At 40.6% G+C, this 24,695-nt stretch overlaps 1 protein-coding gene across 26 annotated transcripts; it reads left to right on the top strand.

Annotated features, from left to right (window-relative positions):
- The first annotated feature begins 87 nt into the window (after positions 1–87).
- WDSUB1 (WD repeat, sterile alpha motif and U-box domain containing 1) lies at positions 88–24,531 on the top strand. Of its 26 annotated transcripts, none has more exons than XM_068949488.1 (14): positions 102–151; positions 650–752; positions 1,998–2,100; positions 2,275–2,363; positions 2,969–3,390; positions 4,197–4,381; positions 8,398–8,490; positions 9,332–9,425; positions 12,033–12,066; positions 13,840–13,880; positions 13,970–14,076; positions 14,934–15,113; positions 20,642–20,785; positions 24,078–24,531. In XM_068949488.1, the coding sequence occupies exons 5-14, from the start codon at positions 2,993–2,995 to the stop codon at positions 24,248–24,250; spliced, it is 1,449 nt and encodes a 482-aa protein (XP_068805589.1). In that variant the 5' UTR covers positions 102–151; positions 650–752; positions 1,998–2,100; positions 2,275–2,363; positions 2,969–2,992; the 3' UTR covers positions 24,251–24,531. The 26 variants fall into 26 exon arrangements, with proteins under 26 accessions (XP_068805596.1, XP_068805590.1, XP_068805601.1 ...); XM_068949487.1 differs by lacking the exon at positions 102–151 and adding an exon at positions 208–281; XM_068949494.1 differs by lacking the exon at positions 102–151 and adding an exon at positions 225–281 and having other exon boundaries at positions 3,021–3,390.
- The last annotated feature ends 164 nt before the right edge of the window (positions 24,532–24,695 follow it).

Raw genomic sequence — 24,695 nt, 5'->3', positions numbered from 1 at the left:
GGGCGAGGCGGGGCGGCCCCGCCCTGAGGCGGCCTCGGCCCCTCCCCCCCACCGCCGCGGCTCGCGCCGACGGCGCGCGTGACGCACAGGCGCATGCGCGGGGTGGCCGGCGGCGGGTGCGTGTCCTGGCGGCCGCGCGGGTCCCGGCGCGGTTAGACGCGGGCTGGCGACGCCCCGCGGGGGGAGGAGCCGGGCGGGGCCGGGGGCGGGGCCGTCTCTGGAGGCCGCCGAGCGGCAGTCTGGGGGCCGGCGGGCGCGGGCGGGTCCTCTCAGCGGCGGGCGTGAGGGGGCGAGCGGGTCCCTTCGGGGCGGGCGTGAGGGGGCGAGCGGGTCGCCTCGGCGGCGGGCGGGCGGGGGCGCGAGAGGGTCCCCTCGGCGGCGGCCCGTTGCGGGCGGCGGGGGCGGCGGTCTGTGGGCCGAGCGGGCCCTGGGCGGCGCTTGGCGGAGCGGCCGCCGGCGCCGCCCGCGCTGCCCTGGCCGGTGGTCAGGGGAGGGGGCGGGCGGTAACGGCCGGAGGTGCTGCGTCTTTTCCGTGACGAGCTGCCGGCAGCCCGCGGGTTCGCGGAGGCGGCAGCTGCCGGAGGAGGTAGCGCTGCGGCGGTGAACGTCTGGGCGGTAACGAGGGCACCGAGTCCTTGTGCTCCCTCAGCTCCCGCGGACTGCCGACCTGAAACTTCTCCCTCCCACCTCTGCCTTGCGGCGCTGGGCCCCAGCCCCCTCCCCTCCATCTCAGCAGCAGCAGCAGCAGCGAGGTGTCTTTCTTTAAACTCCTCTTTCCAGATGTGAAGCTTTGTCCAGCTCCTCAGTTTCTCACAGTTTAAAGAAGACTGTTAGTGTTTTTTTTCTCTCCAGATGAGATGTAGAAATATATTGGATTAGTGCCCTTTATAACCAAAGGGAGGGGCACAAGTTGCAGAATGGGGATGTGGTCAGTGGGCTTACAGCTTTGGCATTGTATTGTCCGAACAGAGCGCGCCAGGTTCCAGTTAACTAGCGTAATCTGTATGTTATTAACAGATGTTTTGCAGCTCCTGGCTTCGGCCTTCAGGCAGAAGGATTTCCTGGGTTCTGCCAAACCCTCTTTGCGTGTGCGTGTGTGCACACGCGTGCAGCGGGGCGGACAGTAACAAGATGAAGGCACTTTTAGGAATAATTAAAATTTTCCTGAAGCATTTACTTTACGTGACAGTCTGTGGCACAGTCTTGCTCTTGACTTTTTGCTATTGCTAACGTTGCTGTGGAAGCGCGAGAGCTGTCAGAAGTTTGATTTTGAATAAGGGGCTCAGGCATATAAAGGAATATTTGCCTCAGACTTGGTAGCAGCTGTTAGTGCTCGTGTATTCTAGACCTGTGAATAGGAGTTTATTGTTTAATCTGGTCTTATTCCAAATAGTATATACAGTTGTCTACTCAATTACACTGACTGGGATAAACAAGCAGTCTAAACACTGTACTTCTAAAAGAAACGTATCAACTGCTAAATCTTTTGCAAGGTATGATTCATTGGAAAATACTTAGCAAGCTCAACATCAGAATGATTTCCAAGAAACTTCCTGGTTTTTTTTGTTTTGTTTTTTTTTTTTTTTGGTCACTGGTGACTTAAAACCAGACTTTTTGGCGGTATAAGTACAAAGACTAAGATTGCTGAATACATGTGGTTTCAACTGCTGAAAACCTTTATATAAAACCTGAAGATTATTTTCTTATACGTATGGCCCTTGATATACCTCTTGTAGCTTAAGTATTGCTCTCGAGGCTGCACTGTGCTAGTATCTTCTGCTGGAGCGTTCTGCTTGCTAGCGTTACATCCTTGTTGATTAAACAAATCTATTGGTTAATACCTAATGCTGATTAGCGCCATTTTTGACATTGCTGATTACACTAGGTTATTTAGTAGCAGATGTTTTTCTTTGTTATCAGTGTTCAGTTTCTGTTTGTTCTGAGTTGAGCACATTCTCTTCGGTGCTGTTCCTGCTTACGTCCTCTTTTTATTTTAGAGCGTTCTGAACTCAGTTCCTCCATGTCATCAGTTCTGTTCTTCCAGCTTGCATCCCGAATTCATCTTCCAGCTTGCATCCCGAGTTCATCTGGAAGTTAAAGGTTCGTTATGCTCATCTTACAGCTCCCCTCTTTGTTTTTCTGGCTGCTTGCCTGATACGTTGTAGCAGTCATGTTAGATTTCATATATGCAACTTTATTGGAGTCAAGTTTACAGGTATGGTGAGACAAGCTTCTGCTGATTCTAGTGTTTCACCAGAAAGTTTGTTAATGTAGATGGCTTGGAAAGAGATACATGGCGTTTCCAGCTAAAGAGAGGATGGTTTGAAGACGATTGGAGACACCTTGGAACTGTTTCACCCTAGGTCAGTAGAAAAAACTTACTAGGCTATTTTTTTGTTCAGGTAATATAAGACAATTTTTGGTATATTCTTGGTATTAATGATTTAATGCCCTAATTAATGCTTTGACTTGAGATGCCAATCCCATACTGAAAGAGATGGGTCTTTTAGACGTACCACATGCTTTGTAAGTTGCTAGCGTGTTGACCGTCTTTTACAGTGCTTATTTACTCCATTGTGCCGCACTAGCATGGATGCAAACGATAACAAATCTGAGCAGCAAATACAGCAAATATCTCGGCATAAAATAGGTAGAATAAATTATTAGGTAGAATAAATAATTTTGCCACTGTCTTAAAACTAAATAGCTACTATGTAAGTTTTGCAAAAATTGCAAGTTGAAATCAATAAAAGTTTAGCTATGTTAATTCTAACCAAGTCATAAACCCCTCATCTCATTGCCGTAGACAGTCTCTGATTTAAGTTGAAAGTAAACAACGCTTAGATGAAAAGTCTGTCTCTACAAACGTGTGTGTTATTTTTTCTGGAGAAGGTATCTTCTTGGGGTAGTATGTGTCATTTATGAAATAGAAGAGATAAATGTAAATGTTGTAACTTTTTTTTTCCAGATATTTTTGTTGAAAGTAGATAAAATGGTGACATTAATTCACACTTTAGCAGATCATACCAATGATGTCAGCTGCTGTGCCTTTTCTTCATCTTACTTGGCTACTTGTTCCTTGGACAAAACGATACGCCTCTATTCTTTGAAGGACTTTACTGAGCTTCCCTACTCACCGTTAAAAGGTCATACATACGGTGTCCACTGCTGCTGCTTCTCTCCATCAGGACACGTTTTAGCTTCGTGTTCAACAGATGGCACGACCATGGTTTGGGACACTCGTGATGGTCAGAGGCTGGCAGTGCTAGAGCAGCCCAGTGGCAGTCCTGTTAGAGTGTGCCGATTTTCTCCTGAATCCAACTATCTGGTGTCAGGTGCAGCAGATGGGAGCGTAGTTCTTTGGAACGCGCAGTCACTGAAATTGTACAGGTGAGTACCATATAATTTTTGACAATCTTGTTTACGCTGACAGAAATCTAATTTATTTTACGTGCTGTTCTTTAAGTAGTATATTAAGCAGTATGCATATCTGCTAGGCATTTTCTCTTTAAGTTTTGCTAATAGCTAAAGCTTAAGCACAAAAATCTGAATCTGAGATCAGTTTTACAAAGCCCTTTGGCTAGCTTATTTAAAATACAGAAGACTTTTTTTTTTCAAATTACTTTTTCTTATACACCAGTGGTCTACAATTAGCCCTGCATTATAAGCCACTAAATACTAAAGTATTATTCTACTTAGCTACAGCATATCATGTGGATTTTTAGGGTGTTTTGTTTTGGCTTTAAATAGAGTACAGAGAAATCATGGGAGACTCTTTTTTTTTTCCACTGTCTGTAAATGTAAATTTTTGTTATGATAGCTGTATTTTCAGTGATGACCTTTAAAATTATCTCACCATAGAACATAAAACAGATAACTGAGCCCTTTAAACGATATGTGCATGCAGAACGTCTTTAGTTTGAAACTTATTTTTTATCACTCAGTTAAAATGACGACCAGGGAGTGACATCTCACGCTTTTCCCTGTGTGGTCAAAGAGCAGGTCCCCGTTCTCGTAGTGCTGCGTTTTGCAGCTCTTTGCGTCGTTGATGTCAGCTTCTCTCCCCTCTGTTAGTTCAAGTTCCAAAGTTACCTTCAACAGTTGGCTTTATCGTATCGGTTTCCGGTATAGAGATCAACTCTTCAGAACGTCACTTCTTCTTCTAAATTCAAATCTCTTATGCTCTTGCTTTTCAGATCCGGGAATATTAAGGATGGTTCTTTGGTGGCGTGTGCATTTTCTCCTAATGGAAATTTCTTTGTCACTGGATCATCATGTGGTGATTTAACCGTTTGGGATGATAAAATGAGATGCCTTCATAATGAAAAAACACACGATCTTGGTGTTACCTGCTGTGATATTTCTTCACAGCCAATTTCTGGTTAGTTACTTGACTCTTCTGGAGAGGAGCATGGAAGAGGAGTTATTCTATTTTTCTGTAGTTTGTTTTTATTCGTATGCTTTTTTTATCATCAATGCTCAACATTAACAAATGACAATGGGCTAATGATGTTTCAGAATATTCTGAATACTTTTAATTAAAAGCTGTGCTGAGTTTGATGACAAGAAACGTGCTAGGTCCACAAAGAAGGCGATCAGCATGCTTATGGTAGCTTTTAGTAGCCGATTATCCTGTTGGGCTTTTGGAAGAAATTTGGGCAGCGTCTGTAAGCGAAGCCTATCCTGGGACTGGGAAGGGTACTAGAAGACGCAGTGCCTGAGTACCATTCACGCTTTACTCTTTCATACTTTGCTTCCCAAGGAGCAGGACTGGATTAAAGCAGTTCAGAGAACTTTAAACATAATAGGCTGAATGCTTCAGCTGTGGTGTGTGAACAGGTTGACTGTTTCTCCTGCCCCTGACTTGCTCTGTTGGAGGTGTTTTGGGGAATCAGTGAGCCCAGAATCTCGTGTGTCCCACTAAGATGTGACACTGCTCAGAGCTGTTTTCGCAGACCTCAGTGTATCAGTTGCATTTGATTTGTGTCATCACACTCTTCTCCACAGCTGTGATGGGCAGGAACTTTTTCTTTTTAGAATGAAATCTGATACTCTAGTATGTAATTAGGTATTGAGATGAAAATCCTAAGGCATGCGTAGTGTAGGCCTTTCTCAAGGCTGCGCTGCATATTACGTTCAGTTTTCATTCATTTCGTATTTGTAAGGCTTTCTGTGGAACGGAAATAATTAGAATTTGGACTTCATGTGTGAAAAACACGTATACTGAGAATTGCATTTTGAAGTGCCACATACCTCAGGGAAAGACTTTCATTTGTAGATGAGGCTTTTAAAAATTATATTGTATGATTGTATGGGAATATTAAAGGGTTGCACGTCTCATATTTAAGCACATAGCTTGTGTAGAAGGAAGAAGCATTTGCCCAAGCAATAAGAACTTCTATTAGAAACCTACCAATAATTGCAGTCCAGGCAAGTGTCATAGCTGCACAACTAAACGTGTCCGAAATGATGAAAAGTCATTTAGGTTTAGTATGTATTTTTGTCTGGGAAAAGTATTTAATACTGGTTAGAAAAATCGCATAGGTAATCATCTGCTTTTGATGGAGGCTGGAAAATTGGGTGGAAGGCCCCATTTTCAGATTAAGCAAGTAATAATATAACTTAACAACCTCAGAGTTGCACTTCTGTGCTTTCCGGATCTGTTTATGGAGACAAGATGGTCTGTGTACAGGTATGTACACTTCTGTTTTCAGAGTACACGTGAGCTGCTCCTTAAAAGGTGCCAAAGAATTACAACCAAGCAGCCATTGTGTGTTTAACTGCTAAATGAAGTATTAAATATTGCTGCCTCTGTATCACCTTGTCTAAAAGAACAGACGCAGGAGAGAGTTCAGGAAAGAGGAGGTGAGCATCCTTCAGCGCACAGAGTTAGTGACTGATAATAGCAGGCCAGTCAAGTGTGCCCGCTGGCAGGTGCAGGGACAGCACTGAATTATTCTGTCGTGATACAAGGGGCATTAATCTCTAAATAAGATCTCTGTAGGCCTTTCTTGGGGAAACCACTACCAAAACGCTCCATTATGAGCTAACAATTACCATCTGAGGGCAAAGGAAAATGCTGAAGATGAAACAGTTCAGAATTGAATTTCCACCGCTCCCTTTCCTTGTGAGTTTTTTCTCGGGGCTTAACAAATTATGTTACCAATGCAACGTTGCCTCCTGCGGCTCCAGTCAAGGTAGACTGATGCAGACAAGAAAGTGTTTCCTGTACCGTGGGTTTTTTTTAGCTGATTTATGACTGGTTCTTTGTGCACTAGATTATTTGTAACAGGCGATTCTCCTTTTTTCTTTAAATTGCATGCAGTTATGGTTGAACAGAATCTTGTCAGATCTAGGGTAGCTGTAAAGCCGTACTGTCTTTCCCATCTCACTGCAAAGCTTGAGCGGTGCCCTTCTCCTGAATAAATCAACTTCAGTGAAATTCTCTGATGGGCCTGGTACAAATAAGCTGATCTTGCTAAAAGTATCTCCTGAACCTCCGTAGAAGATAGTGTAATCCTCTACCAAGGTATCCCAAAGAGCTCTGCACGTACAGCGCTGCAGTAACCCATTAACAGTGGAGTACTGCTTAAGAGAGGGCTCCGGTGCCGTGCATCGGGAGGGAATCCTCATCCCGGCCGAGTCACCAAGGTGCGTGCTCGTAGTTACCACGACACGCTTGTTTTTATAACAGGGTAGCTGATGCGTCCTGCTCATCTCTCTGTAAGACCCAAATCTGACGCTAAAAATCCTAGCAAAAACACTGGAGAACAGACTTTTTAGAGCACCTTCTTCCCGGTAACTGCAGGGCCTGAAAGATGAGCCCTCAAAGCACCTGTTATCTGATTTCCAGCCTTAATTCTGGTGATGCTTGTAGTAGTTTTAAGGCTTGTTTCGGGCATCTTCCACGTGTATCTCCACGAAAGTCAGAAGTTTAACTGCAACGTACGTAGGAAACTTTATCTTGAAGCTGTTTCAGAGCTGTTTCAGCTCATTTTGCTCAAAACCCAAAGGTGTAAGTACTAGATGGTATTTTCTTCGTGATCTTGTGTATGCGTACTGCTTTTCCATTCTCTCATTTCAGTCACTGTACCTGATCATTCCCTGGGGCGACAGATCAGATTTTAGAGTTTGCATACAGCTTCGCGTCATTTTAACAAGTCATTTAAATTGCCCTTCTTTCATTCTAACCATGTGAAAATCTGAGTTAAGTGGGGATTGCATAAAGGCAGAAAAAAGTCTCAAGGCCATTTGTCATTTAGAAATTGTGAGGATACTGTTAAAAAAAAATTTCTCTTGTATTTTTGGAATTTTCAATACTTTTTTAAATCCCATAAGCAGGTAAATACAAAATGAATTTAAAATGTATAGACTTAGGGCAAGTTATTTGTGTAAAGATTTGGAGAAAAAAAATAGAAGATTTTGGCAATGGTTTCCTTTATTTTGACTGTTCCAGGCTTCTAAAATTTAGTTTTAAGAGATGTGTGTTTTGACAATCGGAAAAGGGTATGACCTTTTTTCTCATCCATTCAAAACAGAACTATATTCTGCTTTTTCAGTAGACACGTTAATGAGCTAAAGGCAGAACTCTGTCCTGAGCAGCAACTTTTACTCTTGTTTTTGCAATCATGTATGCTTGTACCAGTGGTGAAGTTTTGGCTCGCCAATATATGGCTTCATAGCTGTTATATAGGTAAAACAAACTAATTTCTAGGATCTTGTGTTTTTGGTCAGTGCCAGTCACTTCTTCTGATGCAGGAAAAACTTTTATCATATGGTTACATGATACACAATGTTTGGTTTCATAATGCTTACAAATAAACTGACTGGTACTGCCCTTAAAAATTTTTGGTTTTTTAACTATTATATTTCATCTTCAATAACTAATGCAGTATTTCTCAAGGCCACTTGCAGAACTGCAGTCATGCATCATCACTTAGTTTATAAGAATGAAAAGTTAAAACATTTAAAATGTTGAAAGTCGTCTGCAAAAATACTCTAAAATTTTGTACATGCATATGCGGTTTTACAGTTTGAGAACTACTGAACTGTAAAAGAAATGCGTATAACCGTAAGGTTATAAAGGTTTAAAGACTACGTTGTTACATTCAGCAGATAAAGGAACCGTTCACCATCAAGGAAACTTCCAGGAGAAGCTCAGTAGTGCAGTTCTGGCCTTTACGGACGTGTTCAGGAAACAATATAACAATGATATCTGTTTCTTACTTGCAAAAGCTTTTGTAATTTGTGCAGTTTATTTTTTATCAACGCTTACGCAAATAGCACTGAGATTAAGGAGACCTATCAAGTTCCGGTGTAGGAATGCTGACTTTGTTTACTGTTTGGTTATTCTTTTCAGTGCTTCTGAGTCATGTTAATATTTTTGAATTTTATCAGATGGCGAACATGGGTCCAGATACTTCCAGATGGCTTCTTGTGGTCAAGATAATCAGATCAAACTCTGGCTTATTTGGTTTGCAGATTACTTAGGTGTGTAATAGTAGTTCGTTTTCTTATCCAACTATCTTAACTTTTTAAGTGACAGTTTACATCTAAGATCATTTTTATGCCACTCTCGTGGATTCACAGCTAAACTAACCGCAAGTTGAAAGTTTTCTTCTCGCTGCTTTGCTGGAGAGCAGCTAGGGCATGCTGCACTTTGCGAGATTGTAACTTTCATTTAGTGATCTTCTTATACAATTGTAAAAGCGAAGGTTTCTAAAAGAAACACAACCAGCAAAACCAAACAAAAACAAAGCACCCAAACTTAATATTATGATGGGCATTTTTTTTTTTTCAATTAGCATTTTTATCTTTTGAAAACAAGCAACATTTTTACTGTAGCCTTCAGGCAGGTTGATAGATTGAAACCTCTTTATCCCATGCAGGGCAGAAGTTTCCTGTCATCTTGTACATCTCAGCCCTTGAACAAGAGCTGATCACCTTTAGGAATGAAAATAATTCATTATTATACTGATTAGTCCCTGAAGTGTTGGCTTGTGCTAGAACTGCAATGTTGATGTGTAACTGCCGTGTAGAGACTAGGTAGGTGACCAAAAACATCGTCAGTAGGAACTTTTTGTCATCTCTTTTACGTGAAAGCCTTATTGTATACTCAGATACACATTTATTTATCTAAAACACTGTTAGATTGATACTAGGACTGCAAAGTAAAGAAGTCAGAGAGGTGAAAGTTAAGTTGTCTCTGCAGTCCTTTATCTTCTTTTTCGCAGGCAGCAAGTCACAGAGCCAGGCCTTTGGGACAGCTTTATACTTGTCGTGTACCTTATCAATTAATTCCATAAGTAATAATTTACTTTTTGTATTTTAGGTGTGGGATTAAAATATAAATGTGCATTGAGTGGACATTCTGCCCCAGTTCTGGCTTGTGCATTTTCTTATGATGGACAGATGTTGGTTTCAGGGTAAGTATCTTTTTACTTGTTGAAATTTCATTTAATTCTGTCATTTGTTATGTTCAGCAGTTTCTCGTGTCATGTCCAGGAGTTTCCCCAAGGCCTGTTAATTAGCTAAACCTCAGGCCAGGGCTTTAACAATGACAAGAGGCTAAGAAAATTTGATTTGTTCAGCCGTAAGAAGAGAGGGCTCAGAAGAGGGGGCAAGGGATCTAGTTGCTGTCTGCAGCTACTTAGCAGGAGGATGTAGAGAAGACAGAGCCAGATGCTTCTCAGAGGTGCCTGAGGCTAGGACAAAAGGCAGCAAGCAGAAATTGGAACACGCGAAATTCTGTCTGGGTGTAAAGAAAAAAAATTGTTCTACCTTGAAGTTGGCTGGACATTGGAACAGGTTGCCCAGAGAGGTTAGGAGATTCCCTTAGAGATACTTGGAAATGGGTGTAAAATAAAGAGTGGTTTAAAGACGGTTCCTTTGTAGTAATTATGTGTATGTATATCTATATGTATTCCGCAGATACACATACAGAGTTCAGGAATGATGCATGTCATGTAAATTTTTATTTCACCTTCAGAATGTGATACTGAACTACCCACATACATTCACAACATTTAAAAAAAAACCCTATAAAAATTTCTATTTGGATACGCAACAACCACCCATATGTATTACATATGTGAAAACCTTTAAAAAGCAGGGGCTAGATCTAAGTCTGAATGTTCAGTGCTTGCATTCCATGAAAGTATTTTTAGAATTGAGTAGTTTCAGGCATATTGCCTGAGGCACTGTGAAAATTACTTCATTTTTTTAAAGGAGATGGGCGCTCTTAAAATCAGTAAGTATATGTTTTTCTTACACTATTATATTACTAAAAAGTTGGTTCTTCTTGCTGCTTATTACTAAGATTGATTTATATACCTGGGAGGACTACTTTTATCAGCAAAGGACAAAGTCTTCATTTATAATAAATACTTTGATAACGAGATTTTTGTGCTATACTCTCAGTTAACTATCCAGTGCAAGCAGATTTTGATTTTAATTCTGTTGTGAAAAATGGTGATTGTTGAAATACTGAACTAATTCATAATGCATAGAACTCTGTTTCCTATGTTTCATATAGATAATCTTTCACTGAAACTGTCACATAACCCAGGAGTTAGAAGGAAATTCTAGATAGAGGTTTACAACTTGAAAAAAGCAAGTGGGCGCTTTAAAAAAAAAAAAAAAAAAAAAAAGAGTCTTATGTAACTAATACTTGAATTCCTCTTCCATCTCATAAAAAAAAATACAAGTGCCGTGGAGTGTCCTAAGTGGTAGTGGTCTATATGAGAGCCCTGCATTTAAATAAGAATTCAGCGTTGCAGAAAAACCTAAATACGTTTCAGCAAGCGCAATCACATGATTTTACTTTGAAAGCAGACTGCTTAGTAACAAATCAATGCTATATATTAAGGTCGTTTGCTGACTTTTGTCCATTTCAGTAAGACATAAAAACACAGTCTGGGATTGATTGGATCTTTTAGGTAAAAATACAGATTACTTAGCTCTGCATCTTGATCATATAAAATACGTATACTTGTAGTAAAACTTCAACTTGTAATAATGATATTATCGTGTGTTTAAATGCAATTGCCAGTAAGAATACATAGCCTGTGCTCCGAAATTATGGTGATGGTGTAGCCTGACTTTGTTCTCAATATAGTAATGATTTCTTAAGGAAAGATCAGTGATGTGTGAAGGGGGGAAGTGAAGTTGAGGTTAAAAAAACAGAGCTATTAAATGCAGAAATATTAAATAAGGTAGATATAATTATTTATGTTTTTATGCATATCAGTGACTATGCTTTTATTCTGCATTGTATGAGAAACATACATAGGCACTTCTAAACTGTCAAAGTAGCAATTTAAAATGACCAATATTTCTTCTCTACATTTTGTCTTTTTTAACTAAAATTCTAAATTATTTACTAGAATTCTAACTTGTAAGCTGAAATGGAAAAACTGATCTGTTGCAAAAGAAAGGAGCAGAGTATAGTAGGGTAGCCAGCAAATAAACTTACAGCTATACAAATGTATCTATTCCATGCAGTCTTTCAGTAAACACTGTTATCATGGTAAAGAACTATGCAATTTATATTTCATGAACTAATTTATGTATTGCATTGCACCACTTCCTCTATCTTGCTTTGCAAATTAAAAGGTTTCGAAAATAAATAGAAATGCTGAAAGTAAATAATGGATGGCCAGATTCTGTGCATAGTGGAGTTGATAGTACAGGTACTTCTTGCAAAGACCAGAAGTAGACATGGTACAGACAATGGGAAGCAGTGGGGATGGGGCCAGTTGGCATAAGCACTGTACAAATCCTCTACATCAGAAGTTCTCTTGGAAGTGCAGAGTTTTTGGAGATAGCTGTTAGCTTGTACTTCATGCTGTATGCCCATCTACTCAGTGTCCTATATCTAAATTGGGTATGGGTGGAGGGGACTTAGTTATCTACTTTTTCCATAAATTGATGCTAAAAGCTCTGTTTGTTCTTATTTTGTTTGCAGAGTTTTGTAATTAAAAATCATTTTGTTTCCTTATTCATTTCTACGCATCTCTGTTTTTTTTTTAAAGGTCTGTGGACAAATGTGTCCTAATATATGAAACTGTAAGTATCCTATAATGCAAGAATAGTCACTGGATTGTTGTCTTTAAATATCACCACTGCTTCTGCAGTGTTTCATCAAGATAAATAAATATTAAAGAATAGATACTATATAAACCCAAAATATTTCCTGTGCCTTTGGGGGGTGGGGGGTGGGGGGGATTTGAGACATGGGCGTTTGGGGAAAATGTCTCTTGAGAACTAATAAGTCTCTCTCACTCTCCTTCATCATTTTCATTTCTTTGAGGGTTTGTTATTTGATTTCTCTACAGTTCTCCTGTAATAGTATTATTCAGTGAATTCTGTACTTATACATTATCTTCATATTGGAGTAGAAAGATTGTTGTTGATCTTAAATTTCATCAAAACATCCAGAGCAATAAAAACTGCAGCTTTTGATATAAGAAAATCAGGAATGGTGATTATAGAAATCCTTTAGTAAACTATATATAAAGTACATAAAGTAGAAGCGTAATGAAGAGTTCAGTTCACCCAGTAGAAAAATTTATATTGAGTGTAATAGCCTTTCTTTAAAACTTGCAGTTTGGGCATTTTATGTAACATTGTTACTACATCCTTTGTGGTTCACCTGTACATAGTATACCTACCTTAGTATTTTGTAGTATTAAAAATATTAATTTTACTGAAAATTAAGGATGAATAAATCTTTAAGCTTCTCCAGCTTGATCTGCACATACTGTTGTACTGATCTGTTTTTTTAAGTAGGGTTGCAGTTTTCCTCCAAAATAATTAAGTTTATACGTTCCCAATTTTGGCTCAATTATGTTAATAGTTTGATGCTTAGGCTGGTATGTAGTTAGCCCTCTAGATTTATGGCACGCCAAAAAAGCGAAAGCTTCTTAAATACTAATATTTGATCATTCTTTTAGCTTCAGTTTTTTTACTAAACCGTACAAGAATAACATGCCTTGCCGGTCTTCGGCTGCTAAGGGTGAGGACAGGTGGGGACAATAAACTTGCATGGGAGGGGAGAGAAGTTTCAGCCTAAAGTGGGACACTTTCACGATGGACAGTTCAGAAGAACTGGAGTACTGACTGATCAATTGGCGTATCAGTAAAACTTTGGAATAGCTTTGCTGTTCATCTTTTAATTCTTCTGTACCTGTCAAAGAAATAGTATCTTTCATGAGAAAGAAATCTTGCAGCTGATGGGTTAAAAGTGTGCAGCGATTATGGAGTTTGTTTTTGTATGTAGTAGCATCTAGTGGCCAAATAGGTGAACCACAGAGCGTAATCTTAGATCTATTATTGCCCTGTTTCTTGAGGGCTGTAGCCTGAGGTCCATCTGAATTTCGGTTGCTACCTCCCTCTAAGTCATTTGTAATCCTAGGTTTGTAGAAGAAATGTTGTTATCTGCGTAAGCAATCAGCCAACATGGAGCTTTGGAAAAATATAATAAATTCAGTTGATATTTCTAAAATTATGGTGCAAGTTCCATGCTGGCTTATTGTTGAAGGATAGCCAAGTTCCAGTGAATTGAATGGGGAACTTCAAGCAGGAAGTTTCAGCTGTGTTTCTGACTGCTGCTGACCACCTTTGGTAATGTACCTTCTCTGAAGGTCACTTCTGTTGTCTCCCAAAATGAAGTATTATTCCTTATCTTTGTAAGGAAGTGTACAAATGAATGAACTCTTATATTTTATATGTATGTATACTGCGTGTATGTATGTATATATGTGTGTGTGTGTGTGTGTGTGTGTGTATATATATATAAACATTCTTTTGCATTTAAAAATACAAGTACTTCTTTTACAGAGTACTGGCAATATCCTTCATACTTTGTCTCAACATACCAGGTATGAATTCAGTACAATTCTTCTGTTCTACTATTAATAAAATAAAACCTTTTCATGTTATATTTCCTGCATTTGTTTTTTATTTCTAGATATGTTACAACTTGTGCTTTTGCACCGTGTATTCTCTTACTTGCCACAGGTTCAATGGATAAAACTGTGAATATATGGCAATTTGACTGTAAGCAACCCTGTTCAGGTTAGTATATGAAGTATTTGTAACCTCTTCTCTATACTTTAAGTGCAGTATTATTACATATCTTCTGAAGATGCAGAAAAAAAAATTTCTTACATGCATTAAATCTGTAACTTCAGGACTATGTGGCACAAGATTTGTCTTATCTCAGAATTGATCCTGATTATGTCCTAGATAGGTATTTTCTTTTTATTTTTTTTAAAGAAAAAATCTATTAGAAATATTGTAGTTTTAGTGATGTGCTGTATCTTCCTTTCTGATATTCTCCTTTTCTTACTCCTGGACAGCATTTAAGAGATGAGTGTTACTCCCAGAGCTCTAAGTCCTTTATGCACAAGTACCATTACCAATGGATTAAACAGAAAATATCCTAATTGCAAACATAATTGTCAACAAGAAGTGCCATTTGCCTGTTGTTATAGATGAAGTAAATAGAATAATTAATATTACACTGTACATCAGCACATAAAGTATATGCAACAAAGAAACGTTAGACCTTTGTTCAAAGTGCAGGAATAAGTCTGGAGTTCAGTCTGCTTTTCTAAAGAGTGTTTGCTGACACTTTTCAGTCTTTTAGTTTAATTCAGATAATATAGCAGGGTCACTTAGGATACATCACCTGGACATCTATTAGATTAAATTCTTCTGAGCTTTGAAATTAGACAGGTAAAGGACAAACCCAAATCAATGTCCCCGCTGAATGAGGGTCTAATAAGGACCTCTTTTATTAGACCTTGGGGAGTGTATAGAGGTGAGAGAACTTGGAAAATGTGGCCTACTGCTGCCATCGTTCTTAGAGCTGTTCTTGTTTCCTTGTTGTTTGGGTTTTTTTACTATCTCTTATCATCTTTTTTTCAAAGGAAATATCATAGAAAATGAATCTGAGATGGCTGTTGAGAATTGGTCAGAGGAAGACGTTTCGACCTGGCTTCACGCGCAGGGCTTAACGGACCTTGTTGAGATTTTCCAAATGAATAACATTGATGGCAAAGAACTTCTGGATCTTACAAAAGAAAGTCTGATGAATGAATTAAAAATTGGTAAGAGTATAGAAATCCAAACAATTTTTAACTTTTAGAGTACCTATGAAATCTTGCTATGAAACTAAGTTAGGAGTTATTTTCCCTGAAATGATTTTTAATTAATTATCGTGCCTGATCAAAAAACTGATGATGCCACATTATCCAAAATACTCTTTTTGGAGTTTTCCTTACACCTAGAAACATCAAATAGACTTCTACCAACAGTCCTTTATTAGGTGGTCTCATCTATTTCTTTGTTTTTTTCTATTTTTCTTTTTAGCTCTCATACCTTAAGCTATGGAAAAATAATGTCAGCTTGTATATACACGTAATGATTTTGACTTTGGTAAATAGGGTACTACATAGTTTTTCCTGTTAACAGTCTGTAAAAGTGGTATGTTTATAATATTATGTGCTCGACTTCCTTGAATTTAGCAGTGAAATTACAGTGTACAGGTGTCATAATAGGAAAGTGCAGGACATGTTTTACTTTGCACTTATTATGGAGATAAAACATTTGATGTGAACATTTGGTAAGGATCAAGTAAAACTTTTCTGTGCACAGACACTTTTTGCAAGTCAGCCGTTGTCCTTCTAGTTAATCCATTGTCCTGTCACTTTATTGCAGAATTGTGGCTACGTTTTAGAAGTGACCGCAAGGAAGTGTCGTGTTAGTAAGAGTGCCTCCACAGGTCTTCTGAAATAAGAGCTTTAAGTATGGCGAACTACTCTGGAACTTTCCGGATGTATTTTCTTATTAATTTTGATGGCTAGATTTAGGTGTAAATGAGATGTTGGTATGTTTGCCAAAGCGAGATCGTGTACAGCAGAAGGCTGAACATGTTAAGAGACCTTTTAAAAAGTGCATAAGTAAATCTTTATTTTTAGAAGTCAATATTCTTCCTTGCAGGCAGACTGCTTCCCTACTGCTTCCCTGCTTTTCTGTTAACTTGTTTGTTGGGGTGGGGGGTGGTATGCCTCAGATCGTAGCGGCTCCGTGCGTTAACTAGCTTTGTGGAGTGCCAGACTCAGGGGAGATGCTGGGAATCTGTCATACTTTGCTGCCCATGAAAGATAGTTAGCTCCCATAAAATTCCGGAGAAGCACATAGTAAAATCAGTTTCTCCGCAAGTTTTCTTTAACACAGGAGTAGCCTCAAACTGTGATCATCCACTGAGGCTACGCAGAGAACGCCTGAGCAGAGGGTGATGTGAGAAATGAAAGCAGTGGGACTGGTGATGAGCGCTGACCTGCTGAATATATTGCACCCTGTGGAAAAAATCAACAAAATCATATGTTGACTGAGTATTAGATTTGTAATGGCCCCATCAAGAACAATTACAAACCACAAATAGGAAAATAAAATCTGATTTGTAAGAGCCTGTTGTAAGGCAGGCTATAAAACGTAAAGCCTGGCTGTGGCTTTGGCCAGGGCGTGCGGATCGCAGGCTGGTACGGGGAGCTGTTCCCTTCTGGCTCTTCGTTTTGCTGTAGAGGGATGTGCTGAGGATTGGTCGTACCTGTAAGCCGAAGTAGCGTCGGTGTTTTTTTTAACCGCTCTCTGGTAAAATACTCATTGTTCAGTCTGTGTTCTCAAGACTTTGGCCCTATGCCCCACTTACTTTTTCTTCAGCGGGTAGTCTAATACCCGTCACAAGTTTTCAGAATAGGGAGTAAGATTTTCACAGGCAGCTGTGAGAAATTAAAAAAAAAAAGCTCCAATGGAAAGCACTTACTGCCGTGGAAAGCTGAGCTGCTTTGCAAGTATGAAGCAGCACATATGCGAGGTGGAACAATGAGCTCCGCTTTAATGCCTATAGGAAAGAGGTTTTTGAAAGAAAATATTGAGATATATTACTCAAAGTATTCAAATAAAATCATTCCAGTGAATCAGTTCTGACGTGGTAAATGCTTGTGATCCTACTTCTAAATATCAGTCCACAAATATATTTGGTACAGAATAGAAATTGTGGCTTGATATGGACGACTAGATACTGCTAAAGAATTTCTCCGTATCTGCCATGGCTTAGACGGTTGAGTTAACAAAACAGGAAAATACTGTCTGCCTAGACCTGTTTGTTTTCAGTGTTCTTCAACTTCCAGTTCAAGTACGTTTTAGGAATCTAGCATGTCCCAATGCCTGAATGATCATGTTCTTTCTCTTCTTGATAACCTTCTTTGATCTAAAAATACAGCATTTCCCAGTTTCGTATGATCTTGCAAAAGGACTCTGAGGTTTTGGGGTTTTTTTTTTTTTTTTTTACAGTCTTTGCAAAGGGAGGTTTTTTAGACCGTTTTACTTAATGATTGATAGTATAGGTGCTTTTCTTCTGTTATTTTCTGTTAGGCTCTTATTTCCTGTCCTGTTAGTCTTTACTTCAACTCTGATTTGCATTTAATAGAAAGAGTTTCCTCATATCCCCAAAGGCATTTAATCTTGGAGAAAGCAAAATCCGCAGGTGATTCACATAACATTTCATTAGCTTCTTTGATTATTTTTGACAGCTTTTTGAAAGTCTGCTTTGTTGCCATGCAAATGAAACTAGCCTCTGTTTCCAGGCTAATTGTCATATAATATAAATAGCACTATATTGAGTTGCATAAGCTTTGGGACAAGGCAGCGACCACCGTAAACGTTCTGGCTGAAAACCGTTTTGTGCTGTACGCCACACCTGCTAAAGGGAGGCGTTGCAAATGCTTTCCCCTCTTCTGTAGCACGTTGGGAAAGCTTCTTTTCACGTGGCTCTGTCCTAATTCAGGTTAGGTCTGCGAAGCGAACAGATTGTCTTAAAGACGGTTCAACCTTTAGTCGCTTATTGCAGGGTGACTGTAGAGCGTTACTTAAACAAGCGTGAATTTGCCGAAAGAGTTCCAAAACCTTCGACCAGGCTGATTTTGTCTTTTCTTCCTCCAAAATGTGCTGGAGAAGATGTGGGGTTTTTTTTTTGTCTTCCTCTTTTGGTTGTGAGGTTTTGCTTCAGGTACCTGAATACCATTTTAAAAAGCTCTTTCCCGTTTCACATCTTTATCGAGAAACTGCGGATCTGAGAATGAGTTTGGAAACAACCTCCTGGAGGGGAATTTGAAGCGCCTGCGACAGACCGTACGCTGCCCACGCGCTGCAGTAGGAGCGAGCTGCGGAGGAGCCGCTCAGTGTGGATCAAACAGAAAATTGTACATGCTTCGCTCACATCAGTAGAATCCTCTTTTAAGTGTTCTTTTAAAGCTAGTTTTCAAAAGATGATGTGTCATGGATAATTCTTTAATCCCTGAGTAGAGATTTAATCAGGAAATAGTTTTTAAGGTACAACCTGGGTGGTGTAATCTTTAGTCTGCTTGCACGAGAGTAAACTAGGAGAAATTGTCTGTGTAATGAAGACTGTGGAAGGTGCCCTCAGAATCCAGTTATAATTACAGAATTATTTGGGTCTTTTGAAAGACATTTTACCTTTCTTTCCTTTGATTATCGCCTTAACTTGTCTTGATTCCCAAACTGCTCTACTGCAGTAATGCCATGCAACCTCTCCCTAAGAATAAGCATGAATTTTTGTTCTATTTATTTCAGTTGTTACATTGTCCGCCGCATCATCCTTACTAAAGAAATGTTAGTTAATTTTTTTTCTTTGGCATCCATTTTTCTTACTCTTTGGCATCTGTTCTCTTGGCCAGTTGACATGGCTGCATATCGGTGCGGCGGTTTGATCCCTTAGCGCTCGGTGCTGGAGCCGTGTGATTGCCCGGGCGGTGGAGCTGAAGCGCCGTGCTAAAGGCAGGTTGGTAGATTATAGCAGTTTTGCGAGACAGTCCGCAGAGCGAGTTCAGCAGCTGGTAGCAAGACGGTTACAGCAGGCTGTTGTCATCTCCCTTCGTTCCAGTAGCGAAGACGGGAAATCGTCCCGAGCAGGAACCAGTATTCACCAGTGCTGTAGCGGAAAATAAATAGCGGCACATTGCACCTGCAGGTTTTCGACATAAAACAGTTTTTAAAAGGAGGAATGTTTTATACTTTTGCATGTTGAGGATGCTGCTATCTAGAATTAATTTCTAATCTTGACAGGTTAAAGTTGTAGCGTGGCAGCGTGTATAGAACGGTAAAATTGCTTTTCTCATTGTCAGTTTCCTTTTTTCCCCTTGTAGTTATGTCTCTTTTTCAGGTTCACAGCTATCGTATGTTCTCTGTAAGTCGGTAACGGTACTCAAACGGGTGTTGAGATGCTTAGACAGATACTCAAACGGGTGTTGAGATGCTTAGACAAACTTGTGGTCCTTCATGGGAGAATGTATATTAATCAGTATTTGTGATACGTTGTGCGATCACTAAAAAGACTTTAACATATTGTGCGTGGTCCAGAAAAAGGGCTTACAGCCTCCACAAAACTCCTTTAAAAAAAGAAAGCAACTGTCGTGAACTCAGACAGAATGGCTGCACTCACTCTCCACAGGTCATTTTAATGCAAAAGAAGTTGGTTATGTTTGACAGTACTGAAATGAATACACTGAATCTGCACCAAACCCGAAGGGTTTTCCTGCTGACAGCGACAGGCCGGCGGCAGTCGCTCTCCTCTTCCCCTGCTCTACGTCCCACTGAGTTTTGTAGGGATTGTTTTGTGCTGAGAGCCGGTCCTGCTGCGCTCACTTGCAGTGGTATGTTACCGCACCCGATTTGAGAACATTTGCAGTAACATAGTGAAGCAACAGCAAATTTTAAAAAAAATATCAGTTGTGGGCACTAATTATACGTCAGGCAGGAGCTGTACTTCGTGCAAAAGGCAGTGATGACTGCGTGAATGTTCCTTCTGATCATACGGCTTTTGAAAGCATTTTCCTGAGTTGGCCTCCTCGCTTGCTCTTTTTTTTTTTTCCTCCCGCATACGGGATGGTGTTCAGTTTTGGTCAGAAGTTGTATATATTTTGTATATAATTTTCTTCTTGGTTATTGCTGTTTTTTTAATCAAAGATGCGTTATTGTTGTTTACATGGAATGAGTTTATGGTGCTTTTACTGCTTTCTGCTTGGGTTCTCTTATTTGATATTGAGACTGTGTAAATGTAAGTCATGTAACACAGGACTTTGAATAGCGTAGTCGCAGTACTGCTGTCTTATGCCGCTTTGCGGATTCTCATGCCGCTATTGTATTTGGTTTTGTTTCCAGCGAATGAAAAGGAGCCTGAGCTTCCGCTCTGTGCCGGTTTCACACACAGTTGGTTTGGGGCGTACCGCAGCGCCCGCGACTGTGCGTCAGCCCCAGCGCTGTTCTGCTGGGCAGCCTTCGCTTGCAGCAGCGCTGCCCTTGCCTGCATGCTGCTTTCTGCTACCGTTTTTCTCACGGCTCCACCAAGTTATTAAGTCAGGAGGGGTCCGCTGCGGTTAGGGCATTTCTAGTGGGGGCCATCGGGGTATCAGCGGCCTTTTCTGTGTTAGGTGGGAGAGACGATGGCTTTGTATCGCCTGCAGCACAGTCAGGAAGTGCCAGTTGATGCAAGACCACCCAACCTCTTTGCCTGACGTTTCAGTGTGTTTCACTTAATGCTCTAAAAACTTTTCAGAGTCTCTAGGTCTGCGCAGTAAAGTCCTCCGTAAAATTGAAGAACTAAGGATGAAAATGGAAAAACCTGTTTCTGTTGCTATCCCTGATGAATTCTTATGTCCTATAACAAGGGAGCTTATGAAGGAGCCTGTTATTGCAGCAGGTATGTCTTTGGACAACTTTTAATTAAAAAAAATGAATGGTTTAAGGGTAAAGATGGATATGGGAAACTAATGTATCAACTAATATCTCAAAAGTTTTAAAAAGATAAATAGTTCTAAACAGATGTTACACCAAAATAAAACTATGGTTTGTTTCTCTTGTTATAAATACTTAACTTGCCAAATCCTTATTTCTGATAATGAGAAATACTATACATGCAGATCTCTTAATGAAGGTGTGTGTTTGTTTGTTTGTTTTAAACATGCCTTTCTTTTATACCACTGCAAATAATAGTTAAAAAAATCAGTATTCATTAGCTACCTCACTACCCAGCACTGTGTGACACAACTGGACACAACTGACTTAGCAACATGGATGCTTTTTGCAGGGCTGAATTGGAGGAATTTAGGCATTTCTGGGCGTAGAAAGTAACTAAACTGAGCTGGATGTTTTGTTCAGGTTCCTAAGCTAACTGAGACTTTAGTGAAACTTGTGTTTATCTTAACTTTTTTTAATATAGAATGCTCTACTCCATCTAGAATTAAAAAAAAAAGGGGGGGGGAAAAGGAAAACTGGTGTACCCAAGTGAACATCCTGAATAAGATAAGAAATCGTTGGTCTTTGTTGAAATGACTATTTTTTTCTCCTACGTTAAGCAGCTCGCAGTTAGTTAACAAAAAGGCGGGCCGGGCGCACCGGCCGTGCTGTGGGGGGGCGGTGGAGGAGGACACAGGCTCCTAGTCCCTCAGGCAGGGGTGGTCCGCGAAGGGGAGCGTGTGCGGAGGCTTGGCACAGTGAAAAAGGAGGGTGCTACTTATTCCTCCATGTATGCGCTTTGAGTAAGAGCGTTTTTCGGTAGTGAGCGAAGCGGTGAGAGCGCCCAGGGCTAGCGAGGGCGACAAGCGGCGCTCGGCCGCGGGCAGGTGCGCGGCCCCACTGCGAGCTGTGCGCGGGTGAAAGCGTCCAGCTCCGGGCTGGGGGATCTGGCCGGCCGGGGGGGGGGGCGCTTAGACATTGGTGATCTTTTAGTTCACATGCTACATAGCATTTAAACCAAAAATACAACGTTCATTTGGACCACCTGCATAATTTGTTTCCATGCAGGTCACAGAGACAGAAACGTCTGACTAGGCTGAGCTGTGTATAGTGTGTTTGCGCTGTCTTTTCTTTCTTTGCTTTTTGCTATAAAGGGGGCCTCCAGTGAAAATTATTTGTGCTAAAAAAAAAAAAAAAGATTATTCGAGAGAAATTAAACTTTAGCTCCAGCTAAGTAGAGGAAAAAAAAAAAAAAAAGGTTGTTTGTTTAAATTGTGTTAATCTACTAGCGCCATTAACCAAACAAGGTCAGCACTTTCACTAACAAGTGGCCGTTTCTGCACCCTGGAAGAGGACAGCTGTGACCCCTCCACCACCACCCCGGCCGTCAGTCAGTAGCCGAGCAGGTCTGCGTGTGGGCCCAGACGCTTTCGGCACCTGTTATCCTTCCTCTTTGAGCCCGCGTAGCCCTTAGCTAGCAACTGCGAACGTTTCGCTGCCTTCCCGAAAGGTGCTCGCTGCTAGGGCTGACCGGGTTGGGGGGGGGGGGGGGCGTGTTTCTTGCGCGGCCTTGCTGAGGCTTAGCAGCACAGAGTCGGTTGCCTGTAAACTACTTCTTTTATATTTAGTCCTGTAGCAGATGTGTGTGTTTGACCTGAACAGGGCTAAGCCACTACAGTTACAGGAAACGTGATGCCTACATGAAGGTTTTTTCCTGTAAATACCCCCCCCCCCTTTGTCACAACTGCAGTCACCGCGCTCGCCCAGCGCTGCTGCTTTGCAGCTGAGAGGCCGTGGGCGCCGGACGCCGCTGGCAGCGCTGCTGGGCCACCGACCGCCTTGTGAGGAACTTGGCTTTGTACTGACGGGCAATTAATTAGTGCTGGATGAGCTCTGCTTAGCAGCCCCCCCCCCCCCCCAACCCCATCAGCTGCTCAAGGGGAGGTAGTTGACGCCCACTAGAAAACAATGCTCGTTCTTCTCCAGACTCACTGCATTTTAAAGCTGATTTACTAATATTTACAGCTGACTGCCTGTATTAAAAAAAAAATACAAAAAAAAAAAAAAACTCTGGAGAAACAGACTAAAACTACGTTTAATCTAGTTTAAGTCAGTCAGTCAATATTTTATTTCAGAGTTCCTCAGGCTCCTTTCTACTCAGTTTGTTAGGCTGTGTGGGGGGAAAAAAAAAAAACAACAAACAAACCCGTACATAAACAATAGCACTAGTTTGCTAATGAGCTAATATTTGATGGCTTGAAGCTATTAACCATCATCAGAGGTATTTAATATGAAAATACTTCATTTAATATTAAAAGCACCTTATTATTCAGAAAAGTTCTGACATACAGCTACGTATTACTTTTTAACATACTGGATGCTGGCTAAGTAAGTAACCGCTGTTGTGCTGTGTAGCAGCCATAAGGCTCAAACGCCGCAAGAAGCCACGCGGTAGCATTAGGCTTCATGTAATTTGGTCCTGTGGCCACTGTTATAGCAGTGTAACTTAGTTCATTGGCTAACATGGCTTAAACTGATGACCCCCCCCCCCAAATCAGAGACACCCCTTCAGGAAACGGCTGCATCAGGCACCAGCTGCTGGGAGGAACAACTGCACTCCACCTGGCGTCACTACATTAGCAAAATATAAGCATAGAGAGAAAAACCTTTGCGAAAGAGCTCTACCGTAATGTAATTCAATTCTTCGTGTTCGCCCTGCCCTGGTGCCCTCTTTACCGCACGAAAGTGGGCATTGCAGCCCAGCATGCTTCATGAAGTAAAGTACAGTACCCCCTGAAACAGCAACAGCCATACGTGGGGCGCTGGGGTAATGCTCTGGACAGAGTTGCTACCTTGAGGTCATCTATCTCGTATAAGAATTTTTCAGTTAACAATAGGCTTTGTTAGCGTCGTCAGTGAAATTGTGTCGCTGTAACTGATGAGTAGATTTGCAGTGATTTCTAACAAACAGAGTTGCTACTGGATAGTTTGCAGAATACAGTAGTTTCAGAAGTTGAACCAAACTTTGCTCTTTATACTGGATTATAAAGTTTTAGTGGACAACATGTAAGCATGTAATTTGAAAAATTTTTTGAAACAAAAATACTTAGATGATGCATGCGCTTCCATTTTGTAAACTGCTGTGGAAAAGGCCATGAGGGAAAAACAGGCTCTTGTTAGGGCACAGGAGAAAACGAAGTGCAGTGTGACAGGGGCCAAGCATTTGTAACGTAAGCTTTTGATGGTTTTCTTTGCAGATGGCTACTCCTATGAAAAGGCTGCAATGGAAAACTGGCTCACCACGAAAAGGCGATCTAGTCCCATGACGAATCTCCCCCTCCCCTCTCTTCTGCTTACGCCCAACAGGACTCTGAAAATGGCTATCAGCCGCTGGCTGGAGACTCAGCAGAAACATAATGAAACCACTTAGCTCTGCAGTTGTTTACTAACGTTAATTGAAATGAAGCTGGCTGTAGCTAAAGAAAATAACGATGCTGAAAACAACTGGGGAAAAAACCCCTAAGTTTCTGTTCTAATCTGTGACGATCGTTTAAATGTTCATGCTAGAAATTACTGCCCGTGCCACCAAAACAACTACTAAAAAACTTTTCTTTAAGCTATTGGTATCTTTACTTCACAGTATTTCTGTTTAACAACTAAAGCATTCAGATTCGCAATTAGTTTTTAAAATAAAGGGGTTTTTTAAATTTTTTTGCTGCATTTATGAGTTTTAAGTCTTGATTTACAAAGATAATCTTTCAAAAGTTAAGAAATATCAACAGTGGGTAATCCTTATTCCTTATTCTCATTTAAAAAACAAAAAGTCAAAAAGTTGTCTTTTTTTTTTTTTTCATATTACTAAACACGCAGTTGGA

This window comes from Struthio camelus, chromosome 6, assembly GCF_040807025.1.
Source record: "Struthio camelus isolate bStrCam1 chromosome 6, bStrCam1.hap1, whole genome shotgun sequence".
Taxonomy (NCBI): Eukaryota; Metazoa; Chordata; class Aves; order Struthioniformes; family Struthionidae; genus Struthio; species Struthio camelus.
The sequence above is the reverse complement of the archived record's forward strand: the minus strand, read 5'-3'. Positions and strand labels throughout refer to the sequence as shown.

Coding starts and splice junctions, on each gene's coding strand:
- WDSUB1 (XM_068949489.1), top strand. CDS start 2,993: ATGGTGACATTAATTCACACTTTAGCAGATCATACCAATGATGTCAGC. Junction 13,881..13,969: donor ACTTTGTCTCAACATACCAG/GTATGAATTCAG, acceptor TTTTATTTCTAG/ATATGTTACAACTTGTGCTT. Junction 15,114..20,641: donor GATGAATGAATTAAAAATTG/GTAAGAGTATAG, acceptor AAAACTTTTCAG/AGTCTCTAGGTCTGCGCAGT.